The sequence below is a fragment of the Monopterus albus genome, unplaced genomic scaffold (assembly GCF_001952655.1).
Source record: "Monopterus albus unplaced genomic scaffold, M_albus_1.0 scaffold4.1, whole genome shotgun sequence".
Classification (NCBI taxonomy): domain Eukaryota; kingdom Metazoa; phylum Chordata; class Actinopteri; order Synbranchiformes; family Synbranchidae; genus Monopterus; species Monopterus albus.
In genome coordinates this window covers 427001-441562 of record NW_018127884.1, presented here as the reverse complement: position 1 = coordinate 441562, position 14562 = coordinate 427001, and the positions used below count along the sequence as shown (strand labels likewise).

At 43.1% G+C, this 14562-nt stretch overlaps 1 protein-coding gene across 4 annotated transcripts in view; it reads left to right on the top strand.

Moving 5' to 3' along the window:
* fn1b (fibronectin 1b) overlaps positions 1 to 14322 on the top strand; it is a 23355-nt gene extending 9033 nt beyond the window's left edge. Inside the window, exons 14-46 of one of the 4 annotated variants that reach the window (XM_020607203.1) lie at positions 644 to 812; positions 900 to 1076; positions 1417 to 1545; positions 1647 to 1736; positions 1848 to 2045; positions 2152 to 2430; positions 2528 to 2791; positions 2893 to 2987; positions 3140 to 3308; positions 3500 to 3586; positions 3798 to 3989; positions 4515 to 4793; positions 4950 to 5141; positions 5271 to 5360; positions 6199 to 6465; positions 6627 to 6743; positions 6837 to 6995; positions 7095 to 7250; positions 7357 to 7473; positions 7805 to 8074; positions 8166 to 8353; positions 8438 to 8525; positions 8617 to 8796; positions 8934 to 9023; positions 9432 to 9620; positions 9837 to 9926; positions 10379 to 10830; positions 10916 to 11054; positions 11528 to 11683; positions 11781 to 11906; positions 11998 to 12104; positions 12225 to 12320; positions 13651 to 14322. In XM_020607203.1, coding sequence (XP_020462859.1) covers positions 644 to 812; positions 900 to 1076; positions 1417 to 1545; positions 1647 to 1736; positions 1848 to 2045; positions 2152 to 2430; positions 2528 to 2791; positions 2893 to 2987; positions 3140 to 3308; positions 3500 to 3586; positions 3798 to 3989; positions 4515 to 4793; positions 4950 to 5141; positions 5271 to 5360; positions 6199 to 6465; positions 6627 to 6743; positions 6837 to 6995; positions 7095 to 7250; positions 7357 to 7473; positions 7805 to 8074; positions 8166 to 8353; positions 8438 to 8525; positions 8617 to 8796; positions 8934 to 9023; positions 9432 to 9620; positions 9837 to 9926; positions 10379 to 10830; positions 10916 to 11054; positions 11528 to 11683; positions 11781 to 11906; positions 11998 to 12104; positions 12225 to 12320; positions 13651 to 13719 — 5466 coding nt within the window. In that variant the 3' untranslated portion in view covers positions 13720 to 14322. Of the gene's footprint in view, positions 1 to 643; positions 813 to 899; positions 1077 to 1416; positions 1546 to 1646; positions 1737 to 1847; positions 2046 to 2151; positions 2431 to 2527; positions 2792 to 2892; positions 2988 to 3139; positions 3309 to 3499; positions 3587 to 3797; positions 3990 to 4514; positions 4794 to 4949; positions 5142 to 5270; positions 5361 to 6198; positions 6466 to 6626; positions 6744 to 6836; positions 6996 to 7094; positions 7251 to 7356; positions 7474 to 7804; positions 8075 to 8165; positions 8354 to 8437; positions 8526 to 8616; positions 8797 to 8933; positions 9024 to 9431; positions 9621 to 9836; positions 9927 to 10378; positions 10831 to 10915; positions 11055 to 11509; positions 11684 to 11780; positions 11907 to 11997; positions 12105 to 12224; positions 12321 to 13650 lie in introns of all 4 variants that reach the window. The other 3 variants (XM_020607194.1, XM_020607221.1, XM_020607213.1) reach the window with 3 other exon arrangements.
* The last annotated feature ends 240 nt before the right edge of the window (positions 14323 to 14562 follow it).

The following is a 14562-nucleotide window of genomic DNA, read 5'->3' as shown; positions in this document are numbered from 1 at the left end:
CCGACTCTCACCTATGGTCATGAGCTTTGGGTCATGACCGAAAGGGCAAGATCCCGGATACAAGCGGCCGAAATGAGCTTTCTCCGCAGGGCGGCCGGGCGCACCCTTAGAGATAGGGTGAGGAGCTCAGTCACCCAGGAGGAGCTCAGAGTAGAACCGCTTCTCCTCCACATCAAGAGGAGCCAGCTGAGGTGGCTCGGGCATCTGTTTTGGATGCCTCCTGGGTGCCTTCCTAGAGAGGTGTTCCGAGCATGTCCCACCGGGAGGAGGCCCGGGGGAAGACCCAGGACACGCTGGAGGGACTATGTCTCTCGGCTGGCCTGGGAACGCCTTGGCATTCCCCCAGAGGAGCTGGAGGAAGTGTCTGGAGAGAGGGAAGTCTGGGCATCTTTGCTTAGACTGCTGCCCCCACGACCCGGTCCCGGATAAGCGGAGGAAAATGGATGAATGGATGGATGGATATTTTTGGAGCACTTATAAGTGTTCTTGTCCATGAGGTTTAGAATTCACTCTGAAGACAGACAACAGTTGAGATTAAGCTTTAGCTTTTTATCATCAACAGATGAAGCCAATTCTTCAGTTTATGCTTTGTTATTAAAACTTCACTTACATTTTCTTTCACTATTTTTACTCCCTCTGGTAGAAAAATAGCCGTGTGCCCTGGAAGGAGGTCACCATCCCCGGTCACCTCAACTCCTACACCATCAGTGGGCTGCGTCCAAGTGTCACCTATGAGGGTCAGCTGATCAGCGTCCTGCGCTTTGGACGTCGTGAGATCACACGCTTTGAATTCACCACCACCCAGGGTTCTTGTAAGTTGACTTGGGCAATAACATTCTCTCAGTACCACAAATCAAAAGAAATATTTTCATGAATATTGCATCCTTTCATCTTTCAAGTGGAAACATCAGAAGGAGAGACGACCCAGCCTCTTCCAGTGGTTGATACTTCTGAGTCGGTGACAGAAATCACCTCAAACAGCTTCATTGTGTCCTGGTCATCAGCTTCTTCTACCATTTCTGGCTTCAGGGTGGAGTATGAGCTCAGTGAGGAGGGGGCGAAGCCAAGAGTCCTAGGTGAGAGTTGACGATCTCGCTGGAACCTCCATAACGCCTAACTGAATGGACTGATTAACTGGGTAGTTTCCCTGTTGAGGTTCTGACTACTGTATCTCTGGTTAAATGTGATTTATATTGATTAATGTGTTGTAGTAAATTTACTGGAAAATAACCAGAGAAGTCTGTTTGGCTAGTCATGGCTATTGCCATGAAGCATTCCTATCCAGTGAGTAGCATCATCACCCAAAATGGACCCACACATAGATGATGTGATATAAACAGTTTGAAAAATCATACTATATATAAAGTAATTATACTGGTATACACATTAACTAACTAACTTTGTCTGTTTCTCCAGATGTTCCTCACACAGCTACCTCTGTCACCATCACTGATCTCCTACCAGGGCGCAGATACAACGTCAACGTCTATGAGCTCCCAGATGAGGGAGAGCCAACTCTTATCCTGACTACCTCACAGACCACAGGTAAAAGAAGCTTCCTTCTCCTCTTTGTCACAACATTATGCAAAATTTGTAAATTGGTGCGCACAATATGACATTAAGGATTTCCGTTGCTTTCCTTTCAGCTCCTGACACCCCTGCTCAGCATGCCGTCGATGAGGTGGGAGAGACCTCCATTCAAATCAGCTGGTCCAGACCCCAGGCTCCTATTACTGGTAAGAAACGAATTTCTGTATGCGTGTACTGTATATGCAATTTAAATTTTGATTTAGAAATTGGTTATATTCTGCCTGTGTGTACAATAATTATATCTTTGTGCCTTCCAGGTTACCGTGTGGTGTACACGCCCTCAGTGGAAGGCAGCCGCAGCACTGAGCTGACCCTACCAGATTCGGAGACCTCAGTGACCCTTGTTGATCTTCGTCCTGGCCTGCTCTACAACATCAGCATTTATGCTGTAGAGGAGGATCGGGAGAGCGAGCCTGTTTTTGTACAGGTCAACACTGCTGGATCTCCTCTACCAGGTATATATGTTTAAACAGATACCATTACTCCATAGCATTTCTAGAGGGTATTTTTAAGTCTTATTCTGACTATATCCTCTGTCAATCTACCACTTCCTGTCCACAGAGGAGGTCCCATCACCCACAGACTTACAGTTCTATGAGGTTTCAGATGTAAAGATCACCATCACTTGGACCGGTCCACCCAGTGAGGTGACTGGTTACAGGGTGTCCTATTCCCCTATTGGTCCTGACGGCACAGAGACAAGGCTCCTGCAGCTGCCTGTCTCACCCAACGCATATGCCGATATCACCCGCTTGCAGCCAGGCACACTCTACCGCTTCTACATCTACGCCACCAATGGTGGAGTGGAGAGCGAGCCACTCGTGGGAGAAAAGTCTACCAGTAGGTCACCATGGACAAAGGAGCCCAAATTGAAAGGTGAAATTCCACCCAAACATAGCTACAACTTTTCCCTTCTTTTATTCTCTAACTCCTCCAGAACCTGATTCACCAACCAATGTGCAGTTCACTGATATCAGCCCCACTAGTGCATTGGTCATATGGGAGGCTCCCCGTGCCGTCGTCACTGGCTACCGTCTCTTCCTGAGCACTGGAGGCACCACCCCTGTTGAGAAGAGGATTCCAGGCAGAGTCACCCAGTATCCGCTGAGGAATCTGCGTCCAGACACCCAGTACATTGCCACCCTGCACTCGGAGCTGGACAGTGAGCTCAGTGAGGGTGTCACTACATATTTTACTACTGGTCAGTATTATGGGGAACAGAACATCAGCAGAGAGTAGAACAAATTTGTTAAAATGAATTTAACTGAAAAATGAATTTTTGTCATACTGTATTCCCCCTAGCCCCCCAGATGGGAAATGCTCCTGCTTTCAGCACTGAGGTCACTGATACCTCTATCATCATCACCTGGATACCCGTCCGCAGGTTCAGCTACAAGGTAGAAACCTTCTCTAAGTTGCCCTAATGAATATTTTTATACTATCAATAATCAAATCACTATATCTAATGTGAAAGGGGTTACTTGTAGTCACAAACCCACAGAGAATTTCTAAGTTTCTAATCTCTACACATCTTCCTCCTACTCCCCAGCTGTCTGTGCTCCCCAGCGAGGAAGGCGAGTCGCCTAGAGAAGAGACCTCTGACTCTGGTCGTATTTACATTGCCGGTCTGATTCCTGGAACTCAGTACACCTATAGTGTTCAGCCCATCTTTAATGGACGCAACCGTGGAAACCCGATCACTCGCAGTGTTGTCACTTGTGCGTATCTGAGTTTAACTTTAAACTTTTTAAAGGCAGCTGAACAAAAGCCTCTATATAAACAGTTGTATAACTTATCACTACATTGATTTAATACTTCTGTGGGATCACATAGCACTGTTCAAACTAGTTGCCATGAGTTGGTGTAAGAAGTTACTGCTGCATCAAATCAAATTTTTCTTTCCTTGCAGCCCTGTTACCTCCCACTGACCTCAGAGTGGAGTCCAACCCCAACACAGGAGATCTCACTGTCCACTGGGTAGCATCCAAAACACCAGGTAAATATTGACTGTGCTTCTCACACACTGACAGTCCATTGAATCATGCCAAGTCTAGACCTTGGCTTTTTTTTTTTTTTTCACCTGGACAAGTCTCTCTTTGCGGTATTTCCTTTTCATTTCTCGTAGTGATTCATACGTATGTCGCAAAAACCTCTAGACTTTATACTCTCTCTCCTCCATTTATCATTCCCTTCTTTCCCACTTGCAGACATTTCAGGCTACAGGGTGACAAGCGCGCCAACTAATGGTCAACGAGGAAACTCCCTGGAAGAGTTTGTCCGACCTGATCAAACCTCCTGCGTCCTAGAGAACCTGAATCTGGGAATGGAGTACAACATCAGTGTCTTCACTACTAAGGGGCATGTGGAAAGTGTCCCTGTATCCACTGTTGTCACGCCAGGTAGGCGTTCACATAAAAATACCATTATCTGTTAAATGAAGAGGCAGAGATGCATTTTCCATTATAATCTGGGTCCAAGTCAAACTTCAGTCATTTTCATTTCCTGTCATTATCTCCACCCTCTTCATGCTGTAACATACATACTACAAGCACAATACATTGTTTTTAAAATTAACAAAGTTTTCTTTTAAAAAAGCAAAGCTGGAATGCCAGTCTTTTTTGTTTAAAGCTGCATTAATGGATAATTAATAATACTGTATGATCGGTGGCTAACCTACCTTGCATGGAGACTGTTTATTAATTGAAATGTTGAAATAATATAGTATTTGTAGCATGCTCAAAACAGTAGCATTAATATAATCACTGCTTTAATTATAAATTCAGCTCTGTATATTCAATCATTTGTAATGATCACTGTCTAGCATGCTTTATTTATGTTTTTGATATAACCAATGTAATTATTATGGCTTTGAAATCTATTTGTCTAATTGTGCTTGCGCTTTGCAACTGGCCTAACCCTTTCAGAAATTCCCACACCAAGTCACATTGACTTTGACTACATTACTGACACCACCATGAGGCTGCGCTGGATCCCTATGAACTATACTACCATTACTGGTTACCGGATAACGGTAGTAGCATCAGGCGAGAGCTTGCCAATTTTTCAAGATCTTGTGGAAGCATCTACTGGTTATTACACGATTCATGGTTTGGAACCAGGCGTGGACTATGACATCAGTATCATCACTGTTACAGAAGAGGGAGAAAGCAAGCCGACAACATACACAAAGCAAACACAAGCTGGTGATTTAACTCTTTCACTCCTTCAGTGGGAGGGGCTTGGGTTTTGATCTCATAGAATTAATGAACACAGAAGAATGTTAGAAAATCATGACATCAGTGATGTTTTTGTTATTTTGTTCTGTGTTAGCTATAATGTTGAACCCCCTTTTCTTTCAGTCATTCCAGCTCCCACCAACCTGCAGTTTGGAGGGGTGGGTCCTGATCATATTAGGGTGATGTGGACAGTCCCCCACGTTGCCACACCAAGCGACATCTCGCGGTTTGTCATCCGTTACCACCCTGTAGCCACCGATGATGACATTAAGGAGGTTAATGTTGGTGGAGCCACCAACACTTTCCTGCTGCAGAGTAAGACAACATAAAAATTGTCTAAGTGTACCTTACAAAATGTTGGCTTTAAAGGCAAAGTTAATATTTCTCTTAGTATTGCTCCATGTCAACGCATTGTAACTGTACACGTATCAAATTTCTGCACAGACCTGCTGCCGAACACCGAGTATCATATCAGTGTTGTGTGTGTGTACGGTGAACGAGAAAGTGAACCAGCCACAGGGACTCAGAGGACAAGTGAGTATGACAGTAGTTTCCACAGTGGAAGGGTGCTGCAAGATTTTTATTATCATATCTTTTATTGGACATGTTGAATTAAAAAATGAGGCAACATATACTTTACATATAATTTTGCTTTTGAAGAGAATAAAATGTATAAAAGCTTTAAAAAATAATTTTTGTTGCTAGTTTATTTTAATAAACAATATTTATATTTGCCTAAAGCTACATTTCATCTGCAGTCTCTTGGTAGGTTATAATCAAAAACAATCACAATAATCAAACAAAACTAATAGAAGACAAAACAAACTAAACAACACATAATATATCAACATATTCAGAAACAAAACAGACGCCCCCCCCCAAAAAACTCAATCAGTGGTTTCATGAATGACTGTCCTTTAGCACATTTTTCAGTTTAGCCTTAAAACTTCTAAAAGAGTTGCAACTCTGTCATCTGGTAGGGAATTCCATTGAGATGTAGCTTTCACAGAAAATGCCCAAATGTGGTGCAGCGAAAAAAGGTAATTTTATTCCTGATATTTAAAAGTAGGCTTATACTGTATGTACTGTACATTTTAGACTGTATATTTGACTTAATGTTACCGTAGTTCACACGTCACATACTTTGGCATTTATTTTGGTAGTCCCTTAATAATCTCTTATAAAAATATTGCCATAGTTTTAAAGGGTTTAGGAGCCAGTGAAATATGACACCAGTACAAAAAAGTCAAAAGTCAACAATCCACAGATTGTTAGAATGGATCATTAGTATTGCCTTTTTTTTCTTCTACATTTCCATTATCATTGTATGTAATTTACAATTTCTCTAAATCTCCATAATCTTTGCCTGTAGCTCTGGACTCTCCCACTGGCTTGGACTTCTCTGACATTCGGACCAACTCCTTCACTGTTCACTGGGTGGCTCCAACTGCTACTTTTACCAGCTACCGCATCCGCTATCAGAAGACGAGTGGCGGGAGGGCCAAGGATGAGAGGCTGCCCCCAACCAGGAACCACTTCACTTTGACTGGACTGACACCAGAGACAGAGTACCTGATAAATGTGTATGCTGTCAGCAACAGTCATGAGAGTCAGCCTCTGACTGGCACACAGGCCACCAGTGAGTTTCTGTACAGGCTTCTACAATGAGCTTCCTGTATTCTCTTCTAAGTGACATCTCTCAGCTGGATCGTGATCATAATTATTATGTTTTTATAGCAATTTTTATTCTAATGCATGCCTTTCCTCCCATTTCCCCTCCCCTGTTGTTATATTTTCCAGTCTCTGATGTTCCCACTGATTTGGAGGTAATATCATCCACTCCCACCAGCATCACCATTCGCTGGGATGCCCCCTCTGTCACAGTGAAGAACTACAAGATCACATCCAGAGGGACAGGTTTGTACATGTGTTGTAACTCATAGTTTCCTCTCAATCTCAGCCATTATTCTGAGTTTTAACGCTTGGCCCTTCTTGCCTCTCTCTTTGTAGGTGGTGAGACTCAAGAGGTCTCAATCCCAGGCTCTCAGACCACCGCCACCATTCACGGTTTGAAGCCCGACACTGAATATACCATCACTGTCAGTGCTGTTACTGGACGAGGAGACAGCCCTGCCTCCAGCTCGGCAATCTCCATCACACACAAAACTGGTACGGCAATGTGAAAAGAAAACTAGTTCCTGAAAAGGATCTGATTGCTGAGGGGTTAAACGAAATCTTGTGTTCATTGTGCGGCCATCCCTCCTTTAGATCTCGAGCCCCCTACTGACATGAGATTGACTGATGTGGATGACAATGCCATCACAGTGCGATGGTCTCCTGCTCAAGGACCAGTCAGAGGCTACAGAATAACAAGCATCCCCAAGAATGGCCTGGGACCCTCCTACTCTGAGGTGGTGGGCCCTGGTAAGACAGGATAAAAAAAAAGAAGCTGTAACCAGGCTGCCATATTTATTTTATTTTGCTAGTACAGTGTCTTCTCATTGGCTCTTTTTCTGCTCTTCTGTTACAGATCAGACAGAGGTGACGTTTACAGGACTGATGCCTACTGTTGAGTATGTTGTGAGTGTCTACACCCTGGGCAGAGATGGACAACCCTCTTCCCCTGTGGTGGAGAATGCTATCACTGGTTAGTTTGACTGTTTAGTCCAAGAAAGGCTTGTTTCTACTGGAGCCATGTGTATGCGGCTTTTTACATGGGCATGACAAAGACTTGATAGAAAAAACAGCACTTTGACAGCAGAGTGGTGTGATGAAAGGGGAGATCATAGAGATACATTGTTGTACGAGGTGATGCATGACCATTAGGTTGGGTGGTTAGTCCAGTGATTGAAGAATGCTGAACTGGCAAATGTCTGACAAAAACAACAGAAGCAAGCAGGCCTGCTAACAAAACTTTTAAGCCATAAAACAACATATGACCAGAAAGATGATATACAAATTATGCTCCTTTCCTGCAGCTATGGATCGTCCCAAAGACCTGACCTTCTCTGACATTGAGTCCACCTCCATGCGCATCACTTGGGACAGTCCAGACGGCACAGTGACGTCATACCGTGTCCTTTACTCCAGCTCAGAGGAGGGTGAGAGGGAATTGCGTCCAGCACCCAGGGGTGACCAGGACAGTGTGGTGCTGAGAGGCCTTCGCCCTGGGACAGAGTACACAGTTACAGTCATTGCTCTTCATGGCCGCACACCCAGCACACCGTTGGTGGGAACACAAGCCACAGGTATGAACACACAAAAAACATCAACACATTCATTACTTACTTTGTATGTTATAAATTCTAAATGTGTTTTTGTTGCATCTCTCTGTCTCAGTAATCCCTGCTCCAACCAACTTGGTGATCTCAGAGGTTGGTCCCGCTGCATTCACTGTGTCATGGCGAGCCCCGAGTGCACACCTGACAGGCTATCGTGTAGTAGTCACCCCCAAGAACATCAATGCCCCCCCCAAAGAGATGAATGTGGCTCCAGACACTAAAAGGGTTGTTGTACCAGAACTCATGGTAAATATTGTTCATGCCCCAGTATTTACATAGATCCATAGTCATTCACTGAATAAATATCAACTCTATGTCTGTGGCTTTTAGGTGGCAACCACATACCAAATACGTGTGTACGCTCTGAAGAACTCTGTCACCAGCAGACCACTGGAGGGAGAAACTACAACACTGGAAGGTAACTAGACTATACATGAACATATTTCTAGTTATCAGCAGTTATTATCCACAGCTCTGTCTTATGCCTGTTTTTTCCCTCCTTGTTGCAGAGCTAGGTCCTCCTCGGCGCGTGCGAATTTCTGATGTGAAGGATACTTCTTTCACACTGACGTGGCGTGCCAAAGTAGAACCCATCACTGGTTTCCTCATTGAGGCCAAGCCCTCTGGTGTCTCGCACCCCACTGTTAGCAGGACAATCCCAGGAGACACATACACCTACACTGTCACAGGTACACCACACCTTCCTGTTAAACAGACCTGCAGTATAAAAAGGTGGAAATGGTTTACAGATCAAAGTTTTGGAAGTGTGATTTTGATATTTCAGTTTTGCTTCACCGTTGTTGTTTTTTTTTTCTATTTTTCTAAGGACTGCAACCCAGCACCTCGTACTCGGTTAGCTTGTACACTCTGAATGGCAACACAAGGAGTGCCCCATTTACTCTCTCCATTCAAACAGGTACCATTCAGATCTGTCTGATCTCTCTGTTTCACTGTTAGTATGGGTTGGGGCTGAAAGCTTATTATCTCTGGTGAAGCTAAATGCTTGAGGCTACATTAGCTGCTACTAGCATAACAGACCTGACTCCGAATAAGTTATCATCTGTTGAGTTGCAATGTGGGCAGGCACCAGGTTTTGACAAGAAAACAAAAATTTCTGGTTCTGCTGCATTAGTTTTGAATTTTTTAACTATCCATTGCAGGCCTGACTGAAAAGCTAAATCAGTGTACGCCTCTTTTAAGTCAGATCTTAAAAACCAAACAAACGACAAATGTTACTGTAGTTTTAGACACAAATCACCACTATAACCCTACAATGCAGACAGGAAGCAAACAAGATGCTCTAACATGATATTTTTCTTCATAGCTCAACCAGTGGTCCAGGCTCCCACCAATCTCCAGTACACATCTTTGACCCCGACCTCCATCTCCTTCACCTGGCAGCCACCTGCCACACACATCACAGGGTACTACATCACCTATGAGGAATCAGGAAAAGCACCACGGGAGCTCACCCCACGACCCCATGCTGGCCAAAACTACGCCAAAATACCTGGTACGTGTTTGTCAATTGGCCTCATTACACTACAAGCAGTATTGACACTGAAAGTATTTGGCTGCAGCTCATTTAATTTCCATTTTGAGTGAAAAGGTTATAGACATCTGAAAATTCCAAAGCGTCACACTGGCCCAACTGGTTCTCTTTTTCTCTTACTTGTAATCACAACTCAAGCATAACCTACTGATTCCACTTCATAATTATTCTCTTCAGACCTGAGACCAGCCACAGAGTACATCATCAAGATCATTGCGATCCAGAACCAACAGAAGAGCACTCCTCTGGTGGGCAGGATCAGGACTCGTGAGTATTTTGAGACTTGCTCTATATTGTGACAAATGTAATGGTGAAATTGGTGCATTCATGTGATGCAAAAAAGGTACCATATTTCAAATGTGTTATGGGTAAACATACAATGTAAGGAGTTGAATGGCAGCTCTATTCTGCTCAGCTGGACTAAATATTTTGCTGTAACAGCTCTAAGGCCTTGAGATAAGATGTGCAGTCTATAAGCTGTAGGCTCCTAAAACATTAATACCTTTTTTATTTTTATTTTGAATGCCTTTAGAAAAGCCATTCAAGGTGTTTCTTGTGTGTTTGTAATATTGCATTATAACACACTTTGCCATGAAGTAGTACCCCAACAATGCTACTGATCTGTCACCTCCTGTTGGCTGAGGTATGTTAGAGCAGCTCTGCTTTACCTCCCCCTCATCTAACCTGCTTGCTTCCCTAAACACGTCTCTCCCGGCCAGAACCAGACTCCTTTTTTCCCTTGCCTCTGCCCCACCACCCTGGAGTTGTTGATGACAAGCTCGATGTGCCTGAAACTGACTTGGATAACAGGGTCCAAGTAGTGGGCACCAATCGTGAGGATGGGCTTGGTGGTCATAGCCAACATGTGGAGTACACAGAGTACAACAACAACAATGGAGACAACAGATACAATGGTCATGGTGGCAACCCACAGTCTCCCTATGGGCAAGTTCGTGAGCCCCTGGTCTTTGTGCCCCTTCCTGATGCAGACGGTCACAGAAAGCCTGTTGTGAAGCTCAACGTACCCATCGGCTCTACGGTTAGTAACGAGACGGGGGTGCCCCAGGAGGCTCAAACTCACACCACCCTCTTCTGGAAGCCTTACAGTCAGAGCACCTCCTACCTAGTTTCCTGCCAACCTCTCACACACTTAAATGAGAAGATGTTCCAGGTGAGAAAACAATGCAAAGGTTTCCAACCAAGCACATTATGCAGTGTGAATGTAATTGTAACCTAATCTCTCTCTTTTCATCCAGGTAAGCCTACCAGGCACAGCCACCACTGCTACCCTGATAGGGCTCACCCCCGGAGCGAACTACAACGTGATCGTGGAGGCTGTTTTGGGAATGCTCAGACACAAGGTTCTGGAGCAGGTCATCACTGCTGGGACCACAGGTAAACATTCCAGGGCATCTGCTGTGTCTAAGCTAGGCCAAACTACGCCAGACTCCTACTAATTACCCAGTGTTATGTATCTGAAGTGGACTTAAACCTCCACATTTGTTAGGTACTTTTTTTTTTTTATTTCCTGCTGGCAGTTAAAGGAAGCAGCAGGTCCCTCTACTAGTCTCAGACCAGATCCTATAGTTTAGTAGATATTTTAAAATGCTCAAATTGGACAGGGTCTTTATTTAGCATGGTGGCAGAGAAAATCAGGGCTTTTTTTTTACATTAGCAGCAGACTCTTATTCCTAATGTTCCCTGGTTAATGCAACTGCAGAACCTTCTCCATGTTTACATGTAATCTTCATTAATTTAGTATAGTGAACATTTCAAAACAATATTTCTATAATACTATTCAAAAAGGGACAGCTGTTATTTTGGCTAATGGTTTATCTTCAATTAACTAGCATCTCACATTCCCCCAGAGGGAGCACCTTCTGATAAGGACTCGTGTTACGATGCCTTCACGGCAACCTACCATGATGTCGGTGCTGAATGGGAGCGGATGTCCGAGACAGGTTTCAAGCTGTGGTGCAGGTGCCTGGGCCTGGGCAGTGGTCACTTCAGATGTGATTCATCTAGTATGTCGGTTTTTTTTTTTTATATTTTGCCCTCGAGTACATAAGCATATTTACAATTTCAGCATATTTCACTTACTGTTATTTTGTCCATGATTAGAATGGTGCCATGACAATGGCAACAACTATCGCATTGGAGAGAAGTGGGACCGCCGTGCAGAGAATGGTCACTTAATGAGCTGTACTTGCTTGGGAAATGGCAGAGGAGAGTTCAAATGTCAACCACGTAAGGGCTCTTACTACTCACTGAAATGCTCTGTGATTGTCCCAGAATAGTGTGGATGAATTGCAGCTGATGTGCATTTATACCCGCACAGATGAATCAATGTGCTATGATGATGGCAAAACATACCAGGTGGGAAACCGGTGGGAGAAGGAGTACCTAGGCGCCATCTGCACCTGCACGTGCTTTGGAGGACAACAGGTATGGTACATGAGCCTCCCTAGGTTTAGGTTTGATGTTCAGCGTGAAAGTTAAGCTGTCTTGTGGTCATTCTGAGTGAAACAAAGCCATTTAGGTATATGATTACACTCATCTCATCAGGGCTGGCGATGCGAGAACTGCCGCAGACCAGGTGCTGATGTCGATGCCAGTCTGTTGCACACGGTTAGATATGGAGACAACACACTACGCAAATTGGTGAGTTGAATTAATAAAATTGTATTTATAAATTACAACTGGATTTGTTTTATACTGTTTGTAGGCCTTTTAGATACATGTTTTTGGCTGTTTGTTTTTGATTAAAGATTAGGGCTGGTAACTTTCTGCATTAACAGCATTTTCAAGTACTCCCCGTACAGAGACTAAAACCAGCAATAACTTGCCTCTACTCCTGATTAATGTATTTGTTCGTCTGTGCATTAGACCTCTTGATGTTCAGAAACAAAACCACATCAGGGAGAGACACTGCTGCACTGGTTGACCTACACTCACCAGACACGTTATTAGGTTCACCTGTATGTACTTCAATGCAACACTTTCACCTTAACATCTGTTTATGAAGCTCAAAAGTTTTTGGTAAAATCATAAATGTACAAGTCAATTATACGTGTATTACTGAGGTCATAGATAAAACTGGTGTTGTACTGGACTACATTATATTCAGAGGTGTTCCTAATATCTTGACCCTTTCATGTGTATAGCTGTGGAGGACAAAACTATAGATACCTCTAAATATAATGTAGTCTAGTACACCATCTTTAACTATGACCTCAATAACAAACATATAATTGAATGTATACATTTGACAACTTCACCAAAAACAAATATTTTGAGCTTCATAAACACAGATGTTAAGGCAGAAGTATTACATACAATTGTACAGGTGTACCTAATAAAAATGGCCAGTCAGTGTCTTTCCTTGTTATGAACAACCAGACCCTAATATCTATTAATATACAGAGGTTTTGTGCATGGCCACTTGAGTCTTGCTTACTTCAGATGCTGTAAAATGTTATGGCTGATTGGAACATCATTTTAAAAATATATCAGGATCTTTTTTAATGTATAAACATGTCAATCAAAAGTGCAGCAGTTTATTTCCCTAATTTGCTTTTGTACATCAATGGAGGTTTATGGCACAGATAAATAAAATAATCCAGGAATCAAACTGACCAACATTAAATTGTGAGTAAAGGCAAATTTCATTCGACTACAGTTTTGTCTTTAAAAACAAAGAGCAACTGGAAAATAGTGTTGTTCCTAAGACTAAAGCCGTGCCGGTAGCGATATAAAGCCATAAACCTGGCAATGCTCTTTACACTGCAGCGAAATATTGGTACTCTAGGTAAAGTAACAACATGAGCTCATGACAATGGGGGATCCGTGATCTTCGATTAGTTACCATTGAATATCCCATCCCTCTTGTATACATATAAAATTTCATAAAGAGTGTGTGATCAGATCTAATGGGAACACGGGATTGTTTGAACCTAGGAATGTAATCCTCTCTCTTCAAATGTTCCTCCAGAATGTCCATTGCCCCATCGAGTGCCTCCGACCCGACCTGCTTGCTGATGCACACGCTCCACGGGAATAAAAGGAGCAGCTGTCTGACATCTGCTTTGCTCCCTCATTGTCCAGCCAATTGCTGCACTCTCGCCCCGTAGAAGCCCCGCTGTCTGTGACTGAACTAACTGCCTTATCACTTTCTGACATGTTTTAGTTACACTGCCCTGCTGCCTAATCATTTTCTAGTCTTTTCACTGTTAAATTTCTAAATTCCTTCTCTGTTGGAAAATGAAGACTCTTGCCAGTGCAGTTTTCTTTTGTCTAGCATATTTGTCAAAGTGGCATTTGTTTCCCCATTAAATATTGAGAAACATTTCCTAATCAAAGAGCAGAAACTGTCAGAAAGTAAGCACTGTGTTAAAGAATGTCTATGTAGTTAACAGTATTGTTGAAAATGTGCTTCTATTTTCTGTAGCCCTCCTTTTGTTACTGAGGGGTCACACTGTATTGATGGACACATTCTGAATTCTAATGTCTTTTCTAATTTATCTCTTTAGTCTCAGTGTGAATGTTTGAACTGGGAGGTCAGAATTTGAACTATTTTTGTACATTGTTGTCTGTACCAAAGTTGTTTCTACCTTTGACAAAAAAGTCCCTTATTTTAATAAAGCTGGAGAGATCCTGAAATCTAACCACAAGGTTAAATTTACTTGTTTTTGTAAAGAGGTTTAATGATGTAGCTTCAAGTTTTCTTTGTATGTGTATAAGAAAAGCTCAAAGACGACTTACCATGCCCAGAGGGCAGAGAGTGGGGCACCAACCGTGATGTTCACGGTCTGAGGTGTGTTAACATGCTAGCATTTGTTAAGCAGCACTAAAAACCAGGTACAGCAGAGGAACTGGAGTAATGACCTGATGGTGTTAGCTAAAA